The 22,684-nt window shown below is 49.0% G+C and overlaps 2 protein-coding genes and 1 long non-coding RNA gene across 10 annotated transcripts in view; 1 reads left to right on the plus strand and 2 right to left on the minus strand.

Moving 5' to 3' along the window:
* TTC3 (tetratricopeptide repeat domain 3) overlaps positions 1-3,766 on the plus strand; it is an 84,680-nt gene extending 80,914 nt beyond the window's left edge. For 5 of the 7 annotated variants that reach the window (XM_077193175.1, XM_054628425.2, XM_054628424.2 and 2 more), the window contains 4 exons: positions 469-881; positions 1,321-1,432; positions 1,519-1,704; positions 1,907-3,766. In XM_077193175.1, coding sequence (XP_077049290.1) covers positions 469-881; positions 1,321-1,432; positions 1,519-1,704; positions 1,907-2,146 — 951 coding nt within the window. In that variant the 3' untranslated portion in view covers positions 2,147-3,766. Of the gene's footprint in view, positions 1-468; positions 882-1,320; positions 1,433-1,518; positions 1,705-1,906 lie in introns of those variants that run through there. The other 2 variants (XM_054628426.2, XM_077193185.1) reach the window with 2 other exon arrangements.
* Positions 1-22,684, minus strand: part of LOC143696637 (uncharacterized) — a 268,836-nt gene that overhangs the window by 1,558 nt on the left and 244,594 nt on the right. The window lies entirely within an intron of this gene.
* Positions 1,771-20,247, minus strand: VPS26C (VPS26 endosomal protein sorting factor C). Of its 2 annotated transcripts, XM_054628435.2 has the most exons (8): positions 20,094-20,247; positions 16,102-16,245; positions 14,436-14,585; positions 11,589-11,669; positions 9,702-9,776; positions 8,732-8,882; positions 6,648-6,800; positions 1,771-4,917 (listed from the first exon to the last, which is right to left on the minus strand). In XM_054628435.2, the coding sequence occupies exons 1-8, from the start codon at positions 20,148-20,150 to the stop codon at positions 4,835-4,837; spliced, it is 894 nt and encodes a 297-aa protein (XP_054484410.1). In that variant the 5' UTR covers positions 20,151-20,247; the 3' UTR covers positions 1,771-4,834. The 2 variants fall into 2 exon arrangements, with proteins under 2 accessions (XP_054484410.1, XP_077049318.1); XM_077193203.1 differs by lacking the exon at positions 1,771-4,917 and having other exon boundaries at positions 6,661-6,800; positions 8,662-8,882.

Here is a 22,684-nt window from a genome sequence, read left to right on the forward strand (position 1 = left end):
CTTGGTTTGTGATTTGTTGTTTGTTTGCTTTTTTTTTTTTGGTCTGGGTGTAATTTAGATTCCAGGCTCTGGTCTAATCTTTGAGATGGTTATTTCACTTTTTCTGGGATTCTGCAAGTTCCACTCCTGCTCTCCTGCATAATTCCCCACTTATTTTTAGGTCTGTCCTTTCTATTTATTGACACAAAATATGAAGACAACTTAATCACCACCAATTTTCTGGGAAAGAGCAACTTTTGTGCCTCTTGTTCTGCATTTGGAATTTATTTCTTCTGCAGTAAGACCAGATTGCCCCTTTAGAAGACCAATAACCATGAGACCAAACAACTGCCCTGATGCCAGGGAGTTTTTGAGATAAGCTGGTGTCATCTTTGAGGTCCTGGGCACGGCCAAACCTGCCCCAATTCCCACTGCAAATGCTGAATCTGTTTTAATCACTGTTTCCTGTGAAATGTGTTTGTTTCCTAGACAATGCCAGGCAGAGCTCCAGTGTGTGACCCTGCCATTGTCACCTATTCCTCAGCACCTGCACTCCCCTGTGCCCTCCCTGCATTTTCCAGCTCCGATGGAAAAGCTCCAGCCCAGCCTCCTCTGCAAGCACAGACCGGAGCCAAGGCAGCCCCTGCCACCTCTGAGGCTTCTCCTGCACCTGGGAAAGCACAGCCCAAAGCTCCAGAGGGATCACATTCCACTCAAATCTCACCCTCCTGCCCATCAGGCACTTCTGGAAGTAACTCCCAGCATGTCCAGCCCAACCAGACCCACCAGGATCCCTCAGCTCTGCAGCCGAGGCCTTCTAGAATTCCAACCAACAAAAAGCTTCCAAAAAGAATTGAAAATGTTTTAGCCCAGCTCCAGAGTATCTTCCCAAACTGCAGCAGGTACTGGGTGGGAGGAGTGCTGTGAAACAAGGGCTCAGCAGCCAGGGATGAAGGGCAGCAAGAATTGATTTTGTTCTGCTGACAAGGGATGGAGTGACAGGACAAGGGGATGGTTTAAACTGCCAGAGGGCAGGGCTGGAGGGGACCCTGGGAATTGGGAATTGTCCCCTGGCAGGGTGGGCAGGGCTGGCATGGAATTCCAGCCCTGGATCCCTGGCAGTGCCCAAGGCCAGGCTGGACACTGGGAGGTGTCCCTGCCATGGCAGGGGTGGCATGGGATGAGCTTTCAGGTCTTTCCCATTCCATAATTGTGGTGGTTGTTCAGGGTTTCATCCTGGATCCCGAGGGTCACTGGGAGCAGATCCTTGGGGAAGCTGCTGCCTTTGAGCCTGCAGTGCTCTCCAGGGCCCCCCTGACCCTGCCTCTCCTGTCCCTGCAGCTCAGAGCTCATGGGCTCCATCGTGAAGGTGCAGAGGAGGAACGGGAGCAGCCTGAGCCCCGATGAAATCCTCAGCAGGGCCACGGATCTGATCCTGGACCAGCAGCTCAAGGTACTGGGGCTGCAGCTGCTCCTGCTCCTGCCGTGGGAGATGGGGCAGCCCAGCCCCAGAACACAGCTCCTTTCTGCTCTGTGCAGGCCCCTCCAGCAGGCAGAGCCCTGCATTCCCCAGGCCCTGCTCCCCCAGCACGGGCCAGGGAAGCGCCCATGGATGGAATCGGCCCCAACACCTCCAGCAGTAAAAACCCCTCCCAGCCGAACCTGCAGCCCTGGGGCAAGGCTGGAGCTGCACCTAAAGCCAGATGGAGGAAGCAGGACAGTGCTGTAAGTTTGCTGCTTCAGTGCAGTTGTTTCCATGTGCTTTGTACAAGACACAGAATAATCCTGGAAAAAAAAAAAATACCTCGTTTATTTTGTGTACAAAAGCTTCAATAGACTTGGTTAAAGTTAATGACCTTGTTAATAGAGTAGAACGTGCTGGTTAATTGCTGGTTTTGAAATATCTGAGTGTTCCTGTCGTGGCCAGGCCTGCAGTGAGGATCCCTGCAGCATCTGTCACGATGAGCTGAGCAGAGACTGCTGCGAGCTTGAGTGTGGCCATCGCTTCCACAGAGAGGTGAGCTCTGCTCCTGTTCCTCATCTGCACTCAGAAACAACCCCACTGCCTCCCCTTACCCTTCAACAACAAGGACACAGTCCCCTTTTCCAGCCTTTGCCCCCAGACTGGAGCACAAGCATTCTGGCAGAAAGCTTTAGGTGTTCTTAAAATAAAATGATTCATCAGAGTGGATTTCTGATGATGCTTCAGAGAATGGGTTTGGTTGGGAATGGGTTATCCCTGAAAACTCTGTATTTGCCTCCTGCTAGTGGAAACCCATGAAGTAAAAAGCCAGGATTGTGTTGGAATAACTCCACATTTCCCCCTTCACCGTTTTAATGCTGATTTAATCAATCTGATCAGAGCGGGAGCACAGTTCCACAGCACTGAGATCTGGGGCTGTGGAACTCACTGAAGAGCTTCCCCAGCAGTGCCAATCGCTGCCAGCCTCCAGCTGGAACATTGGAGCTGGTTCCCTGTTCCCTGTTGGTTCCCTGTTCCCGTTGTGTCTGACCTGTCCTGTCCCTGTCCCTGTCCCCGCAGTGCATCCGGACGTGGCTCAAGCAGCATTCCAGCACCTGCCCCATGTGCCGGGTCCATGCTCTGCTGCCCGAGGACTTCCCGGAGCTTCCTGCCTGGAACAAGCCCAGCTGAGCCCGCTCTGCTCTGCTCTCCTCTGCTCTCCTGCTCTCCTCCTGCTCTGCTCTCCTCTGCTCTGCTCTCCTCTGCTCTGCTCTGCTCTCCTCCTCTCTCCTCTGCTCTCCTGCTCTCCTCCTCTCTCCTCCTGCTCTGCTCTCCTGCTCTCCTCTGCTCTCCCTCCCTCCCTGCAGAACTGGAGCTGTCAGGGGCTGGAGCCTGAGCCAGCGCTGGGGGACAGGGCAGACCCCTGGGTTCATTGGCCATGGGAGCAGCTTTGGGGTTTCACTCCAAGATCCAGGATTTCTCCTGGCTCCTGCCTGAGGCAGGACACAGCCCTCCCAGTCCAGGGCTGGCAGCACACAAAACTGCTGCATTTGTGGCTAAGGGACACTGAAAGTACCAAATTTTTGTTACCAGTGCATAATTCCTGTGAAGAGAGGGGGCTTTTCCCTCAGATTTATTGCAATATCAAAACAAGTAGGTGACCCAAAGGATGGACCAAGAGAGTTGGAAACCAAAACATTCCCTGCCTCTGGCATGGACAGTCCAGGATTCAAGCCTGGTGTGGCCTTTGCAGCTCCTCTCTCTGCATAAATCTGCAGCTGAGAATTCAAATTGTTTAAATAAGGACTTATAGTCACATTTTGAAGCAAGAATTTTAAATTCTTCATTTGGATCCATTTTTAAATCTCAAAATAAGGTTGAAATTTGAATTTCCCTCCTTGCTGAAGAGCTGGTCTGTTTAACTGGGAAGGATTTTTTAAAAGGATTTTTAAAAGGTTTTTTAAGCCACACTCCCTCTGTATTTTGTGCAGGGATGGTCACCAGTAGCAGGAGGGGCAGAATTCCAACAGCTCAGGGGATTTTCTCCCACTGTTTTCTGAGTCTGAGGTGGCCAGAGAACTTTTAACACAGACAAATTTGTCCCAAACAGCCAAAGGTGAGGACCAGAGCCTGAGAATCTTGAAATTAAACCCAATATTCTGAATCCAGGGAGCATCACATGGATGAGGAGCTCTTGGCTAATTCCAGGGCTCACTTGTTCCCCACACTGCTTGGCCTCCTCCAGCTGAAGTTTTTAACTCCTCTCTCATTCATCAGTCTATTAATTACCACTTGAATAAACAATAAAATTGCTTCTGCAGCCAACCATGTTGTTTCTGTGTAGTATTTCTGCTCACTCTGAGTTAGGGCTGAGTAACTACTCTGCTGTAGCATTAAGGCCTCAAATCCCAGCACTGGAATCCTTTTCAGCTTCCTGTATTTTGGGGGGCCTCAGCTCTTCCCCAAACCCCCCTGGTCTCAGGGAGAAGTGCTGAGTTGCAGTAAATGCCATTTTCCTCCCCCTTCCCAGACACTGAAATGAAATTTTCAGCTTTTTCTTCCTAAAACAGCAGGGCCCGAGCTGGAATTACATTCTCCTGCTTGGCACTGCTGCTGGACAAACCAAAGGAAATGATTTTTCTTAATTGTGCATTTTTAGGTGCTGATCTTTACACTTCCAATGTCCATAATGGAGCCTGAGCCTGCCTCTGCCCCACCTGGAAAATGAATGGAAAATCCACAAGTTGTGGCTGTTCCATGAAAACAACATGGAAAGCCACAGCCTGTTTGTGCTGGGAAGGTTATTTCTTACTGAATTAATCTTCCTTTAGGCTGTACAGTCACAAACACATTAATTAATTCCTCCAATTAATTTCTCCTGGTCCCAATTTGACCTAAATTTCCTTGGTGTGATTTGAAATCACTCATTTCCCATCCACCTTGGGCCAGATCCCACAGCACCCCCTTCCAGAGTTGTAGCACCATTTTTTAGACCTTCAAAGTCCTTATTTCTCATTCTGTCACAATTCCCATGCCCTCCCTGGGTGGCTGGAATGGGATTTAAAAGTTTTAAGGGGTCTTCAAAGGACTTTGGAACAAATATTACAAAATTAAACTGAGAGAGGAACTTGCTACAAGCTGTAGAAAGCTGCAGAATGATTCCTTCAGGTTCTGCCTGAGAAAAATTGGGAAAAACACAATTGTTGAAGGCAGCAGGACTGGGAAATGCAGAGAGGCAAAGTCTTGGCCAGGTTAACAGGGAAGTGGAAGCACAAGAAGGGCCCACAGGAGGAAGGGAGTGAGGTGGCTCCAGCTGAAGTCAGGCATGGATAAAGTTCCACTTTCCCTCTGAGGAATTCCCAGAAAATCCTTCCCTGCTCCTCCTGTGGATGTTCACATCCTGCAGAGCTTCAGGGGGAAGTTCTCTGTGATGAGATGGTCGTCCTGCAGGAGCACCACAATGTTCACCTCAAACTCTGGGAGAGGGGAAAAAGAGAGAGAATTCCATGGGAAACTGAATAATATCAGCAATCCTGCTTCAATTCCATGGGAAACTGAATAATATCAGCAATCCTGCTTCAATTCCACGGGAAACTGAATAATATCAGCAATCCTGCTTCAATTCCATGGGAAACTGAATAATAGCAGCAATCCTGCTTCAATTCCACGGGAAACTGAATCCCAGCAGCAATCCTGCTTCAGTTCCATGGGAAACTGAATAATATCAGCAACCCTGCTTCAATTCCATGGGAAACTGAATAATATCAGCAATCCTGCTTCAATTCCATGGGAAACTGAATCCTGGGAACAATCCTGCTTCAATTCCATGGGAAACTGAATCCTGGGAACAATCCTGCTACAATTCCACAGGAAAGCTCAATCCTAGCAGCAACCCTGCTTCAATTCCACAAGAAACTGAATCCTAGGAACAATCCTGCCTCAATTCCATAGGAAAGCTCAATCCTAGGAACAATCCTGCCTCAATTCCATAGGAAAGGTGAATCCTGGGAACAATCCTGCTTCAATTCCACAGGAAAGCTGAATCCTGGGAACAATCCTGCCTCAATTCCACAGGAAAGCTCAGTCCTAGCAGCAGGATGAGGCAGGAGCTCCTGAAAGATTCCACCAGAACCTCACCCAGGCATGGCAGCCCTGGGACCATGCCTAGGAAATCCTGCTTTGTTGTAATCTTTGGGATTCCTCTGGATTGTTTTATAGCTGATAAATTATGGCAAACAATCCTCTGGAAAAGAAGATCCAGACATGAAAGAATAAAATGTTTTGGGAAAAACACCTCCACCAGGATGGTGTTTAAAGCATGGAATGGGAGAATTCCAGGACAGCCCCATTGCCTGTTTCCAGCATGTAACAGCCTTGGGAAATGAAATACTGGAATACAACAGGCCTGCAAACTGGGGAGCAAAAATTCAAAAAGAAAATATAATCTGGTCTTTGTGTCCTTCAAAGCCAAAAATCAGTATCAGATCAAAAATCAATCCTAAATAGAGACAGAACAAAAAGCCAGGCAGACTTAATAAATGAAGGGAAGCAGAAATCAAAATAAATTCAAATTCTCATTGGAAATTGCTAGTGAAAAGCTTAAAAAGGCAAAACCAAATTATTATTTTGGGGAAAACCACTGCACACATTCTGTGCCAACAGTTTCCAGCAGGATGGAGGGAAGAAATACCAGCCAAGTGGATTCTTGGAGGACTTATTTGAACAAGTGAGGAAAATACTCAATTTTTGTTAATTAAGGATTGGTGGATTGATCCTTGGTTTTGTTGATAAAAACACTGGATTTTGACAGCAATCAGCAGGGCCCAGCACATGGTGTAGGTGAGAGAATCACACCCTGACCAAGCTTGCTCCTTCCAGGGCTTTCAGCAGGAGAGAGGCAAACAAAAAGGAGAAGAAATGGAAAGGGGGGGTTCTCACTGGTAAGGAAAAGAGGGAATTTCATTCTGGGACTATTCCTCAGGTGTTTAATGCCATGACCTGTATTCCACTGCTCCTCCTGGAATTCTGCTAGCAGTTTGTGCTGCAAGTGCTTGGGCTGGGTTTTCTCAGTGTGAAATGCAGCAGGACTCGGGCTCGGGGATGTCCTGGGCTCCTCCTGCAGCTGCTGCTGGGTTTATCCCTCACTGCCCATGGAAAAGGAATGAACGTGGCCACTCCTCCCCCAGGAAAAGGCCTCCCCACTCACCCACTTTGAAGTTGGTCGTTTCCAGGGTGGGGCAGGTGAAGAGCCTGGGGAACACCATGTGGATGGGGATGGGCAGGCCCCTGCAGACGTCGCCGTCGGCGATCTGGATGTTCTGGATCTCCGTGGCATCCCTGGCATAGCCCTCAGCACACCCTGAAGGGGGGAAAGGGCAGGAGGTGAGAGAAAGCAGCAGCCAAAATTCACAATGGAAATGTGCTGGAACCCTGCTTACTGAGAATGCCAGGCACTGACCCCAGAGAACACTGCACTGACCTGAGGCCATGGAGAAGCTTCCAAAATTCAATGATAAAACTGAGATTGAAGGTGTGGAGTTTGAATAGAAGTGTGTGATATCACAGGGTGGGAAACTCAGAGTTTAAGGGTTTAGAATACAGGAATAGAGAGAAAGCAAGATGGAGGGTTTAGGGTGGAGGCTGCTCCTTCTTCTTCACCTTCTTCTCCATGGGTTTGGGTGGTTTTGTGCAATTGGATAAAAAAGTCCCCATTGCAGACTTCAAGTGATCAGTTATTGAGTTAAAAGTAAAAATAGTTTAAGTGTCATTTCTTAACTGCACAGTTTATCCTTACAAGACCTTGTACAGAAAGATGGTTAGCAATTTTGTACCTTGTTAATAGAATACTGCAGAACTCAGGGCTTTTGAGTCTGTGATATAGAGAAGAAATAATAAACACCTGAGTCTGAACATGAAACATTGTCTTGAGAGCTTCAATCCTGACCTTGACAGAGGCAGAAAAAAGAAGCCAAGAACCAGCAAAGATCCACCAGGATTAGAGGGGAAAAACACCCTGCAAGTTTTCACAGACTAAAGGATCATGGAGATAATTTAAATTATATTTGGGCTGTTCCTCCAAAGTGCAAACCCTACAAGGCCTCAGAGCTGTGGCCTTTCCTTCATGCTGGTCCCTGTTTCCCTGGGAAGGTGTCCCAGATTGCAAGGCAAGATGTGTTCTATTCCCATCTGTCAGAGCTGGGGCAGCTCTCTGCTGTCCATGGGGCAGTTTTTTCTTTCTCTCTCCCACAGCCAATCCTCCCTGCAGGAGATCTCTGCTGTCCATGGCCAGTGAGTGTCCCTGCAGGGCTGATCCAATCCCATCATCCCATGGGGAGATGCTGCATTGCCCAGGGGAGGAGCCAAGCATTCCTACCTGGATCCAATCTGAGGTGCTGGCACAGCCCAGCAGCCTTTGCCCAGTGCATTGCCAGAGGAACAGCAGCTGCCTCTTCTCCCACTGGATCTCCAGAGGCAGAGACTGCACCTTTCTCCAGGATCCCTGCTCCAGCAGAGCCACCCCTGGCACTGCAGGAGGGCTGAGCCACAATTCCAATGGTTCTGCTGCCAGCACCCTGACCCACAGGGTGTCAGGCTGGGTTCTGACTCTGGCAGTGTTGGTTTGGGTTACTGCATTGTTCATTTTATGTCACTGCCATATTTTCTGAAAAATCCTCTTCGCCAGGATTTCTTCTCCTGGGAAGCTGAGAAGCCTCAGAGAGAAATGAAAACAAGAATTATCTGATTGCTTCTCCTGTGTTTGCTGCTTTGGAATGTGGCTGGAGATTGTTTACCAGCTGGTCATTGTTTGATTGGTTTCATGTGAATTGTTTTTACTTAATGACCAATCCCCATCAGCTGTGTCTGACTCTGAGGAGTCAGTCATGAGTTTTTATTATTCATTCTTGTTAAACTTTCTGTCTGTATCCTTTCTCTCTCTTTAATATAGTTTTAGTATAGCATTCTTTTCTATAATTTAATATCATAAAATAATAAATCAGCCTTCTGAGAACATGGAGTCAGATTCTCATCTCTCACCTCGTCCTGGGGACCCTCACAAACACCACAATTTTATTTTTATTTTCTTCCCTAATAAAGAACTGTTATTCCTGCTCCCATATCTTTACCCAAGAGCCCCGTAATTTAAAATTTATAACAATTCAGAGGGAGGGGGTTTCCATTTCCCATTTCAGGGGAGGCTCCTGCCCTTCCTTAGCAGACACCTGGCTGTCCAGAGCCAGTCAGAAGGGATGGAGGGAGTTCCTGCAGGCTGGTGCCTGCCCAGGGGCTCACCACAGGTCTCCACACGCACGAGCTGCAGCTCGATGCTCTTGACGGCCGCCTCGGCGCTCTCCACCACCAGCTCCCCCGTCAGCGGCTGCGTGATCACACAGTTGGTGGAGTTCAGGTGCCCTCTGATCAGGAATTTGGGCAGGGAGGCTCTCTGAAATAGGTGGAGGAAAAAGATGGCACCGTGAAGAGCAGGTTAAGGAAAAAAAAAAAATCTTAAAACAAGTAGGGAATTAGTCAAAGGTTCCAAAGCTGAGAACGCGAGAGTTCAGAAATTCCTGATGGAGCTCAAATTGATTTCTGGCACTTCTGTATCAGGATTTCTCCTACAGTATTCTCTCTTGACATGTGTCCTTCCTGCTGTCCTGTCCTTCCATCCACCCATGGATGGGCATTTCCTGGGAAGAACTGACAAAACTTGCTGTAAGAATTCATCCAGGAGCTGGAGCCGTGTGGTGAGGGAGGAGGGGACACCTCCCACTGTCCCAGGCTGCTCCAGCCCCAGGGTCCAACCTTGGGCACTGCCAGGGATCCAGGGGCAGCCCCAGCTGCTCTGGGAATTCCATCCCAGCCCTGCCCACCCTGCCAGGGAACAATTCCTCATTGCCAATATCCCAGCTAAGCCTGCCCTGTAAAAAAGGCACAAGCAAGGCTCAAAATACACATTTTTAAAGGCTCTTGGCTGTCCATGTATAGAACGTTTTCCTTTGTTCCTCCCATCCATCTTTCACTCAGGAAAGGAACAAAAATATTTAACCACTCCTGAGCAAAATTCCACCTTCAATGGTCACCACAATGCAAGAGATGAGGCAGAATCACTTGATTGCTTATAAAAGTGAAAAAGACAATGGAAAAATAAAACCAAGATGATCTGCCTGATCATCTACAAGGCAGAACTTAATCATGACTCTGGTCTCACTCAGAAACACTGAAACGTCACATTTAAAATAAAATAATAAGAAAATCCTTTTACCTCTTTAACATTTTGCAGAGTTTCAGGAGTAATGGTGAAGTCCACAGGGCTCGGCAGCAGCTTCCCTTTCTGTGACTGCAGGGAGTGGAAGGGTTAAACTGAAATCTGATCCCCAAAACAGAGAGAGAACATTAAACACAACAGCTGGCTGCCCTAAACCACCTGGAAAAGCAGGAATACCCTCCCCATCTGAAGCAGAGAGGAAAAAAGTTCAACTTCCCATTTCTGTATGTACAAATAAATTCATTGTCCATGTCCCGTGGAAAGTTTCCTTTCATTATTAAATCTGGGGAGTGGAGATTCTAAATGAACTTGGGCCCATTGCTTCGAATCTGCTTTATAAATTCTTGTTCTCCACCAGCAAGGGGCTGATCTGGAACTCTGAGTGAGGATCTGCCCTCACTGCTCAAGAATTCAAAATAGCTGCTGCTGCCCAGCTGCAAGATGGAAGAGATTAGCAAAAGATTGGCTGCGTTTTCCCAAAATGACAAATTCTGGCACAGAACAGGCTGAAGGGAAATGGTACATTGAGCACTGACAGTGAGAATTATCTGTTCAGTAAAACCTCATTAATTCACCCTGACTGAGAGATCCATGATTTACTGACTGCTGAGCCCAGAAGTGCTGGAGTGGGAACAAGAAAGGAACCCAGGAAAACTGCAGGAGATGTCATTTGTCACTCCTCTGACAGGTGTGGCTCACTCATAAATGTAATAATGGACCAATAAAATGTAGCATCAGATATTGCAGAAAATATTGAAATCTTACCAACAGGAAACTTGTTTGTAACACCAAACTACACCTTTTAAAAAGTTACTTTAGAAGTAAAATAACATTTCCACCACAAGTCCTGAGTAACACAAAGGATTTTGATATTTCCTGTCCTGTTAAGAGTTAAAAGGAATGACAGAAGCAGGGTGTTCCAGCAGGTCAGAGATGGAAAAAGGGACATTTCATCAGTGTGGCCTGTCCTCACTGCTCTGGACAGCTCAGCTCAATTTAACCAACCCCAAATCCAACACAGGAACTTCTGCAGGAACCAGCCAAGCATTTTCTGCGAGTCCAACCTCCTCCCACAGGGATTAGGATTAGAAACAAGGATTAGAAATTCTAGAATTAGAAATTAGAACCAAGTTTTCCCTTGTCTCCCTTGTAGGGGTGTCGGGCATTGGAATGAGCTGCTCAGGAGCCTGGATGTGGGACATGGTTTGGGGTGAGGAGGGGACTGGGTCACCCTGAAGGTCTCTCCCCCACATTTCCATGATTTCCAGCAGGATGCAGAGCCAGCTGTGACAGTTTGGAGTCAGGGCTCTGAATGAGAGCTCCTGAAGAACAGAAATCAGGGATTTTCACCACCCAACTCCCATTTCCAGCACTGGGGGAGCCTGGAAGCTTTGGCTGAGAACTGCTGGGATAACTCAAAGCAGTGTTTGGAAAAATGACATCATATTAATTAATGTGGCCACCCCACTGTGCCAGAACTCCAAGGATGAACAGGAGAATAAACTCAGGGCACTGTAAAAACATCTGAAAATCCAACTCCTCCTGGTTCTTTGAGAGAGGGGTGGGTTTTTCTAATCACAAGCAACATCTTTGGGGTGGTTTTGTTTTGGGGCAGATTTCCTTTACTCCTACATTTTGGACAAAGGTCTCAGGCACAGGGTGGGATTTTGGAGTGTCCTGTGCAGGACCAGGAGCTGGGTTTGATGATTTTTGGGGTTTCTTCCAACTCAGGATATTCTGAACCTACACTTCTGTAATCCCTATGTCACTATCACAATTTCCATAGGTATCCTTGGGGTTTTTTTCCCCCTTAAAGTGAAGTGGGGAGAAAAAAAATCAATTAAAAAATTAATTAATTGCAAAATGAGCAGAAAGCACACTCACCAGGGAGTGGACAATGAACTCACAGGTCTTGGTCAGGTCCTTTGCCAGCAGGGAACGTCTCATGTCACAACGCAGGGTGTACTGGGGGAAAAAGGGGGGAGAAAGGGGGAAAAGGGGGGAAAAAAGGGGGGAAAAAAGGGGGGGGAAAAGGGGGGAAAAAAGGGGGGGAAAAAGGGGGAAAAAAGGGGGAGAAAAAGGGGGGGAAAAAGGGAGGGGGAAAAGGGGGGGGGAAAAGGGGGGGAAAAGGGGGGGAAAAGGGGGGAAAAGGGGGGAAAAGGGGGGAAAAGGGGGAAAAAGGGGGAAAAAGGGGGAAAAAGGGGGAAAAAGGGGGAAAAAGGGGGAAAAAGGGGGAAAAAGGGGGAAAAAGGGGGAAAAGGGGGAAAAGGGGGAAAAGGGGGAAAAGGGGGAAAAGGGGGAAAAGGGGGGGAAAGGGGGGAAAAGGGGGGAAAAGGGGGGAAAAAAGGGGGAAAAAAGGGGGAAAAAAGGGGGAAAAAAGGGGGAAAAAAGGGGGAAAAAAGGGGGAAAAAAGGGGGAAAAAAGGGGGAAAAAAGGGGGAAAAAAGGGGGAAAAAAGGGGGAAAAAAAGGGGGAAAAAAGGGGGAAAAAAGGGGGAAAAAAGGGGGAAAAAGAAAAGCTTTAATTCAGATTTCCTCCCTCCTTCCCAACTTTTCACCCCCCTTCTGCCCCTGTGCAGTGCTGTTGCTGTTTTATGCACTTCAGGGTGATTTTTCAGCATTTTGGTTAAGGGATTATCAGTGTGATTTTTGCATTTTGTATTTTTGTCTTCAGCCCCTCTAATTTTGGTTTTATTGTGGGATTGAATTCCCAGTTGTTGGGACATTTCATGGGGAACTTCAGCCACACAAATGAGCTCCGAGCAGCACCAAAATCAGACAAGAAAGTGAATTTGCTTAATAAGAATTTGGTTATCCCAGAAAACCCAGACTTCAGCTCCAACAAAGCCTCTCAGTGTCCTTACAGGACAGGGAAATGTTGGGATGGGTTTTTTTTTAATTTAATTTTGTTTGATTTTTAATTCCTCCCTCAGATCAGAGATTTGCATTCCTTACTTCTGCTTCATGGCCACAACCAGCCAGCAATGTCTGATTAAAGGTGAAACTGAGACTGAACCCACAATTCATCCCCAAATCAAGAGAGAGAGGCTCAATTAAACTGCCCAGAGGTTTAGGAAGTGTCACAATTCCCTCCTCAGGAGAGCAGGACTCTCAAAGTTTGGCTGAAATTTAAATCATTAAATTTTAAAGGTATTTTACTCAAGAAAAGCTCCCCACAGGAGAGAAGGAATGACAAAATTAAACAAATATTCCTCATTAAAGTGCAGCTCAAAGTGACTGATCACAGTGAGTTATTTGGGGTATGGGAAGCAACTCAGCCAGTGCTGCACCATTTTTAACTTCCCTACCACAAACAACAGCTGTTGCATGAGGGAAGAAGCCAAAACTGAGCAAATAAATGGAAAGATTTAAAAAACATCCAAACAGATAAAAAAAAAAAAAGGATTTTTTTCTTTTGGTTACTTCTGATAGGCTGCTGGGGGTGATTTGGTTTATTAGGTTGTTTTCTTCATTCCAGGGATATCAAACTTCATTGTCTAACACAGAATTTACCTTCAAGAGATGGCTGGAAAAAGACTTTCCCCCTAAAAAACACCAAAAATCACCCAAACAACCCAACCCACCTATGGTAAGGCAAGTTTTAACCAAAAAAGATCAAATTTCAGAACTGCACTTCCACAAGAGTGTGTCCAAGCAGATATCCCACCCAGATCTGGGCAGGGAATGTCACTCCTCCTCATCCCAAACAATTCCTGATCTGTGCTGCTCTCAACACCAACCACATGAAATTACTCATTTATGTGGAATACAACCACACTGGGGTGCTGTTTGTTTTTACAAAGGGAATGGAAACAGTTTCCTACAATATCAGGATGGATCAAATTGAGGTTAGAGATGTTCTGCTGAGGTGTTTCAGGTAAAACATCTTGTGTGTGCCAGCATTCCTTAAAGATTTACTGGATAAAGGGTGGAAGGCTCAGCCAGTGTGAAAGGAAAAGCACCAAACTTCATCCTCAGTTTCCATGGATTAAGAGCTGCCTTTTTCCATGGATCAAATTGAGGTTAGAGATGTTCTGCTGAGGTGTTTCAGGTAAAACATCTTGTTTGTGCCATAATTCCTTAAAGATTTACTGCATAGAGGGTGGAAAGCTCAGCCAGTGTGAAAACCTCATCAAACTTCACCCTCAGTTTCCATGGATCAAATTTAGGTTACAGATGTTCTGCTGAGGTGTTTCAGGTAAAACATCTTCTGTGTGCCATCATTCCTTAAAGATTTACTGCATAAAGGGTGGAAAGCTCAGCCAGTGTGAAAGGAAAACCCCACCAAACTTCACCCTCAATTCCTATGGATTAAGAGCTGCCTTTTTCCATGGATCAAATTGAGGTTAGAGATGTTCTGCTGAGGTGTTTCAGGTAAAACATCTTGTTAGTGCCATAATTCCTTAAAGATTTACTGCATAAAGGGTGGAAGGCTCAGCCAGTGTGAAAGGAAAAGCACCAAACTTCATCCTCAGTTTCCATGGATTAAGAGCTGCCTTTTTCCATGGATCAAATTTAGGTTACAGATGTTCTGCTGAGGTGTTTCAGGTAAAAATATTTTGTTTGTGCCATAATTCCTTAAAGATTTACTGCATAAAGGGTGGAAAGCTCAGCCAATGTGAAAGGAAAACACCACCAAACTTCAGCCTCAGTTTCCATGGATTAAGAGCTGCTTCAGCAGACATGGTGCAGATGAAATTTCCTGTTTTCTCTCCAGACAGGACTTTCCTCACCTGGATGTTGACAAAGACTCCATGGTATGTCTCATACAGAACCTTGTTGCCCTTCATTTGCAGTGGGAATTCAAAGGGAATTTCTGTCTTGCCACTGGGGAGCTTCCCTGGTTTCACCATCTCAATGGTGCTGTTGATAATCTGGATAGGCTGCAAGGAGAAACATCACAGAGGCTTGGGTTGAGAATTCCAGCAGAATTCCTGGATTTCCACAATCCCAGGGACCTCTTCAGGACACAAAGTGCTGGGATATTTTTTTTTACAATGGATAGAAACATTAATATTTTGCTCAAGAAAACAATTTCTGTTTTAAGGGTGCATCACATTAATGACCAAAGAATTCAAGGGAGCTCACCAGGAGCAGCTCCAGCTTTGGAAGTGGAGCTTCATTTCCTAAATGATGACCCTGGAAAGCAGCAGGGCTGTCCAAGCCATCTGACACTGAGCCACCCCCCCTGGCCTCTGAATTTGTTGTTCTTTGGGGAAGGTCTCTCACCAAGAGAGAGTTAACTGTGAGGGGCTGCCCTGGACAGGACATTTCTTTTCTCTCTGCAGTTTTGCCACACTTGTCCCCAGCTCTTGGGCTCCCAGTACAAGAAGGAGGTGGAGCTGTTGGTGAGCCCAGAGGAGGCCCCTAAACTGATCCCAGGGCTGGAGCCAGGCTGGGAGAGCTGGGGGTGCTCACCTGGAGAAGGGAAAACTCCAGAAACTGCAGGCAGAGCTCAGAGCCCCTGGCAGGGCCTGAAGGGGCTCCAGGAGAGCTCAGAGGGACTGGGGACAAGGATGGAGGGACAGGAGCCAGGGAATGGCTTCAGAGTAGGATTAGATGGGATCTTGGCAATGAGGAATTGTTCCCTGGCAGGGTGGGCAGGGCTGGCATGGAATTCCACCCCTGGATCCCTGGGGCAGTGCCCAAGGCCAGGTTGGACACTGGGGACATTGGAGCAGCCTGGGACAGTGGGAGGTGTCCCTGCCATGGCAGGGGTGGAGCTGGGTGGGCTTTGAGGTCCCTTCTGCCCCAACCTTTCTGTGATTCCCTGATTCAAGGCCACCCTCACCTAACCAAAGCCTTTGCCCCAGCCCAGCCCTGTCCCTGGGGAGCAGCTCAGAGCCCCTCCAGAAGCTCCACAGGTGCCACTCTGCCCAGAGCCATCTGACAAGGCTTGTCCCTCACACCCAGGGACCCCTCCATGGCCCCCACAGACTGTGACTGATCTGGCACAAGAGCCCAGATAAACCCAGTCACTTCAACAAAAATAAAATAACATCCCACAAGAATTATTTTTCTTTAAATCACAGATTCAGTGCATCATCCAGGAACCCTTTTAACCTATTTATGGCCCTGCATTTCAGCCTGAAATAAAAATCTACCAGTGTGATTTACTTCCCCAGAATGTCCCCATATATCCCTCCCTGGGGTATTCCAGAGTGTTCTGGACACAGCCCTGTGCCCTGTGCTCTGGGATGGTGGCACCAGGGACCCTCAGTGCTCCCTTCCAGCCTGACCCACCCTGGAATTCTGTGATCTCCACATAAACTGAGCCTTTCCCTGCTTTCCATCACTCCCACAGCACGAGCAGCTCTGACACCTGAAGGCCTTGAAGGAAAGGTTCCACTTGAGAAAAGAGGTTTTTGTGCTGCAAACATTCACCTGGGCAGGCCTTACCTTGGCAGTGTTGCAGAAGGCCTCAAACACCCCCACATTTTTGGCACTGAGCTGCAGATTCACTGAGCCCTCCATGGTTAAGGAGATTCCCTGGTGCTGCACCGTGTCCTTGCTGGTTATGACCACCACTCCTGAGAGAATTTCCTAAGAGGAAGGAGGAAAACATTTGTTTAAATCCATTTTTTCCATAGCTGTTATCTAAACAGCCTGGAACTGATCTCCAAACTCCAAAAAAATCCTGTGCCCAAAGAATGGTGTCACTTTGTCAGGACAGACAAACAGAAAAAATTCCTTCCTTCCTGATGAAGGGATTTAGGATGAGACAGAGAAACAACAACATTTCAACTCTACCAGAATTCCTGGATGTGCAGAATCCCAGGGCTCAGGATCAGAATCCAAAGCTCAGGATGAGAGCTCTGCACTTTTGATTTTTCCTTAAAAACACCATTCTCCTCTTGGCTGAAGTATTAACCTGAGCTTCAACTTCTTCCCACAGGTTCAAGGTTTTCCTGTCCAGGAAGATGAAAACCCTCTCTTTTGGGTCAGCTGGAACAGCCAGGTTGTGTTGGTGTGGGAAGAACCTGCCAGGAGGAATTGCTGCATGAAAACTGGGATGGTCAGCCACAGGAGAGGGGAAGAAAGGCACAGATGGAAGAGGGATGGCCAAGCTGAGGGTGAGATTCACCTCCAGAGGGGAGCAGAAGAGATTTAAACAATAAAAAATGAACACCAAGAAACAGCTTTGAGGTGAATCTGAATGAAAGGCAGGAGCTGTGTGACTCCAGGGAGGTGTCACTCAGCCCATGGAGGACGTGCTGCCCACAAAAAACCCTTTGCACAAAAATGCTTCATCCTCAAAGTGCCAGCTCAGGCTTTTTAACACTGAAAAGCTGGTGAACTGCAGGAGAGCAGCACACAGCTCCCTCCACACACTCCATGCTTTATCCTTCCCTTCTCCCACACTGCAGAACCTCCTCCAGTCCTGAAATATTCCCAGCTGGAAAGGACTGAGACCTGGAGAATTCCCTGAGCTCCTGCCCCAGACCAACTGGGCCCAAGGAACAGCTCCCTCCAGCCATGGGACAACCCCAACTCTCACTCTGCACCCCACCTCTCCAGGCCAGGATCTCTCCAGCAGAATGGAAATTTGGGCACATTTTTTGTCTTTCCTGGTGGTGCAGGATGGCAAAAATGGGTCAGGGGAGTTGAGGTAGCAGGAAAACATCCACATCCAAGCAAGGGTGGCATCCTGAGAGCCTGGGAAGAGGAAGTGCAGCAAGTGGGAAATGCTGGAACGGGAGCACAAAGGGACAGCAAAGAAAAGCTGACCTCAATTCTGCACTGCTCTGCTAATTAGCACAAGCAATTAGGTTATTGCTTTAAAAATGAGTCCAGCTCAGCTCTGAGAAGCAAGGACAACCCTGAAGACGTGAACTGCTTTAACCAAGGAGATGTTTCCTGTCACACAGCACAAACCCCTTCAGAGCTGCTGCCTGCACGTGGGAAGGGGGCACGGCCTGGGGGCAGGAAGGGGAAGGGTGACTGGAACTTCAATATCAAATTTTCTTTCAATATTTCTTCAGAAATGCAAAAAACAGCTCAAAATTCTGATTTCCTGCACCTGCAGAGCTGGGCCCAGCCCAGGGAGGAGCTGGAGCTGCTGCAGAGAGCCCAGAGGAAGCTCCAGGATGGGCAGAGGGATGGAGCAGCTCTGCTGGGAGGAAAGGCTGGCACAGCTGGGATTGTTCACCTGCACAGGAGAAGCTTTGGGCTGAGCTCAGGGTGGCCTTGCAGGGCCTGCAGGAGCCCCAGGAAAGCTGGAGAGAGACAATTTCCAGGGCATGCAGGGACAGCACCCAGGGAATGGCTGCCAGTGCCAGAGGGCAGGGCTGGATGGGACCTTGGCAATGAGGAATTGTTCCCTGGCAGGGTGGGCAGGGCTGGGATGGAATTCCATCCCTGGATCCCTGGCAGTGCCCAAGGCCAGGTTGGACACTGGGGACACTGGAGCAGCCTGGGAGAGTGGGAGGTGTCCCTGCCATGGATGATTTTAGGGTCCCTTCCATGCATAATTAAGTTTGCATCTCCTTTTTCTCCCTAGGAGATTCCTATTAAAAATCCATGTTGTATCCCTGGTGCAGAGGTCTCCCATCGTTGTGTTTTCATTGCAGGCCCAGTTAATGAACTAAAATTACAAACCTTTCCATGTGGAGTTAAAGTGGAAGGCAAAAACAAAACTGACAGATTGACTGACCAGAAATATCCTAATTTCAGCTTAAAACAGAGGGGATATTCCTTTCTATTAAAAAAAAAATCAATTTAAAAATGATATAAAGCAAGTCAAGTTCAGTCAATTTAAAAATGGACACAGCACTGAAAAAACCGAAATAGATAAGTAAACACAATGCTAATAATTTATAATTTTATAATGCACAAAATGATGTGAAAGTGAGACACAGATAGTATTTACCCCTCTGGAGCCATTCCTAAAGGGAATAATTCAGCTCTGCCAAAGCCATTCTCTAGATAATCTGACAATTGCAGGGCAGATGCTGCACACCCTTCCTTCCTTTCAAATCCAGTTTTCCAGGATTAAAATCATGCAATAAATGGAATTCCGGTGGATGGAAAGGATTTTTAGGATACAAGTGCAAGAAAAAGAGAGGCCTGAACATTGCTGCTGAGCAACTCGGGATTTCTAGGTAAAAAACGATAAAAATTAAAAATATTCCTTCCCTTTCAAGGCACATCGGGCTCTGCAGAGCTGGTCAGGATCTTCCCGCGGTACCCAGGAAATGGAGAAGGACAAAAAGCAGCGCTCAAAGGCAATGCCCGAATCCCGGAGAGAGCACCGGGAAACCCCCGGGATCGGGACAGCTCCGGCAGGGACGGGGGAAGAGCTGGGAGCGGGGGAAAGGGACACACGGACAGGGAAAGCTCCGGGACACACGGACAGGGAAAGCTCCGGGACACACGGACAGCGGGAAAGCGCCGGGACACACGGCCAGGGAAAGCTTCGGGACACACGGACACCGGGAATGCTCCGGAACACACGGACAGAGACACACGGCCAGGGAAAGCTCGGGGACACACAGCCAGGGACACACGGACAGACGCCGACACCGCGGCAGCACCGACAGGAGAGGGCGATCGGCTCCGCCCGCCGAGGAGTCCCCGCTGCCAGGGCCGAGCCCGGAGCACAGCGGGGACCCCGAGGTGTCCCCGACAGGCTCAGGGAAGCCCAGAACAGCTGGGCTGGGAAGGGACCGCGGGAGATGATCTGGGAGCTCCCCAAGGCAGGGGCACCTGGAGCAGGTGACAGGAACGCGTCCAGGGGAGTCTGGAATGTCCCCAGGAAGGAGATCTCAGAGCTGTGCCAGGGCTCTGCCTCCTTTTGTCCGTGCAGAGACAGAAGTTGTGCCTCCTGTGCAGGGGAATTGCTGGGCTCAGGCCCTGCCCGTGGCTCTGGGGCCATTGCTGGGCCTGGAGCAGAGCCTGGGCCTGCTCTGACCTCTGCACACAGGGACAGACACAGGGACAGACACAGGGACACACAGGGACAGACACAGGGACAGACACAGGGACAGACAGGGGGAGACAGGGGCAGCCATAGGGACGGACACAGGGACGGACACAGGGACGGACACAGGGATGGACACAGGGATGGACACAGGGCCAGGCAGGGCTGAGGCCCCTCTCTCTCCCTGGGGCTCCTCTCCAGGCTGAGCAGCCCCAGCTCCCTCAGCCTTTCCTGGGCACGGAGCTGCTCCAGGCCCTTGCTCAGCTCCAGGAGCTCCTGGCCCTGCTGTGCTGAGGAGCCAGAGCTGGACACAGCAGCCAGAGGTGCCCCCAGGGCTGGGCACAGGGGCAGCATCAGCCCTGACCTGCTGGCAATGCCCATCCCGATGCCCCCCAGGACAGCCCTGCCCTGCCCTGCCCTCCCTGGCCGCTGTCCCCCGCTGTCCCCGGTGGCTCTGTCGCGACACACGCACCCCATCCCGATAGACTTTCCCGGCGCGTTTCACCCTCACATCCAGCGCCGTCCCCATCGCTCCGTCATGTGACCGCCGCTTCACGTGACCCACGGGCGGGAGTGCGCGGGAGCCCCGCCCCCCTCCACATCCGGGTCCTCGCCGCCGTCACTTCCCAGCCGCTGACGCCGCTTCCCGCGCGGCCCCGCCCACTGCCCCCGGTTGTCATAGCAACGCGCGGGCGGGGTGAGTGACGCAACGCCGTCACCGGCGGGGAACTACGGATCCCGGCGTGCTCTGCGCGCCGACAGCGCCCGCTGCGGCCCAGGGCGCCGCGTGGGCTGATGGGAGTTGCAGGCGCGGCCGCCGCTGCCGCCTCACGCGGCCCGCGAATGTCGCCTGTCGCGACTGTGGGGCGGTGACAATGGGAGCCCAGGAAAGGCTTCGCTGTCCTGAAATGTTTCCCTCTGAGTGCATTGCACAGCCGCAAGCACCCATATAAACGAGGAGCGAACTTGTCTCCGTTCTAATTCACCCGAGATTCATCGCTTTGAGTTCCCAAACCCGGCCCGGCCGCGGTGCCCAGGGCTCCCCCAAGCCTGCCCGATAAATTCAGGAAGGCAAAGCTTTGCAAAGCACGCGGCGAGGAATTCCCCCTTGAAAACCCGGAGCAGGGAAATGCTCGGTGTGGGAATGCCCGAGGGCTGAGGGAAACGCTGCCTTCTCCTCCAGGTGTGGCCTCAGCCGGAATTCCCGTGATTTCAGCGGAACTGGGACTCGTCCATCGGTGGAACTGCCAGTCCTGAAGGAAATCTCCACAGCAGGAGTCGAGTTCTGAATGTTATTGATTTCCTGAGGCATTATTTTCACTTCATTCTTCACACATTGTTCACTAAATTAGATTTTATTCAGATTTACATGGTTAAAATAAACAGAACCTTGTCAGTGGTGGGAGTTCCTGGAGGATGGTTCTGTCCTCTTCCTCCTTAGCCCTCAGTACCCAAACCAATCCCTGTCCTTTCCTCTGCTGTGCTTATGGAAAACTTGGCAAAACCCACTGCAAGTTCTTGTTTTGGGGGAAAACCTGAGATCTCAAATTGTCCCACATTTCAGGGAAGAGAGGGAAAGGAAAATGGTCACTGTAAAAAGAAAGGAGCATTTAACCGGGATCACTGAATATTAATGGCAGGACTCAGGTACCTCAGCTAAGTAGCTGAGGTAGGTAATTACTGTCATTAATTAGTGTGGGGCAGATAAAGAGGTTTTTGTTTTTTTTGTTTTACGTTTTACCCCATTCAAGGAACAGAGGAAAATAAAAGCCTGGACAGCACAGCTGCTTCTGAGTGTGAAGATTTGTTTTGCCATCACTTTCACAATCAGCTGTTTTTCTTGGGAAACTTTTTCCAAGACACTTGAGTTACTCATTTCTAGGAACTGGAGCCTCGTGTCCAGGAAAAGCTCCCGTTGGAGCAGGCAGGAGCTGCCCCTGTGCCTGGCAACAGAGATCCCACAAACAAACCAGGGAGCACACAGGGAACCTGTGTCCCAACCCAGGGACACAGAGAGCTCAGCACCCCCCGGGTGCCTCTTCTGCAGAAACAATCCCAGAGTGGTTTGGGTGGGAAGGGACTTGAAGTTCACTCAGTGCCACCCCTGCCATGGCAGGGACACCTCCCACTGTCCCAAGCCCCAGTGTCCAACCTGGCCTTGGGCACTGCCAGGGATGGAATTCCATGCCAGCCCCTGCCCACCCTGCCAGGGAACAATTCCTCATTGCCAAGATCCCATCCAGCCCTGCCCTCTGGCAATTTAAAACCATTCCCCCTTGTCCTGCATATAAAAAGTCCCTCTTCCTCCTTTTTAAAACCTCCTTCAGGCCCTGCAAGGCCACCCTGAGCTCAGCCCAAAGCTTCTCCTGTGCAGGTGAACAATCCCAGCTGTGCCAGCCTTTCCTCCCAGCAGAGCTGCTCCATCCCTCTGCCCATCCTGGAGCCTCCTCTGGGCTCTCTGCAGCAGCTCCAGCTCCTCCCTGGGCTGGGCCCAGGCCTGGGGCAGCTCTGCAGGTTCAGGAAATAAAATTATTAAAAAAAAAAAAAACAAACCAAAAAACAAAACCCACAAAACCAAAAAACAAACAAAAACCACAAAAGAAACCCTCCAAAAATAAAAACCCAACCAACAACAACTAAAACCCCCCCAAAAAAATTAAAAACACACCAAAGAAACCCTCCAAAAATAAAAACCCAACCAAAAACAACATCTAAAAACCCAAATAAGGAAAACAACAAACCCCCCCCAACCAACCAACCAAACAAAACACAAAGAAACAAACAAAACTAAAAAAACCCCAAATTAAAAAACATATACAAAAAAAAAAAAAAACTCCCTAAACCCAGAAAGCAGGAGGAATAATACAAGTCCTTCAAGGAGAGAAGCATCCCCATGTGGGACAGGTGATCACTGTCAGCCCAGATGCAGTGACAGGTGAATTCCCTTCCCACCTCCAGGCTGGGGGCACCAATATTACCCTGAGAAGTCCTTTCCCTCTTTAGTTTTGATTTTCTGCCCTTCCCAAACCAAGCTAAATTTGTCAGTCTCAAATTGCCCAAATT

Source organism: Agelaius phoeniceus, chromosome 2 (genome assembly GCF_051311805.1).
Source record: "Agelaius phoeniceus isolate bAgePho1 chromosome 2, bAgePho1.hap1, whole genome shotgun sequence".
NCBI lineage: Eukaryota > Metazoa > Chordata > Aves > Passeriformes > Icteridae > Agelaius > Agelaius phoeniceus.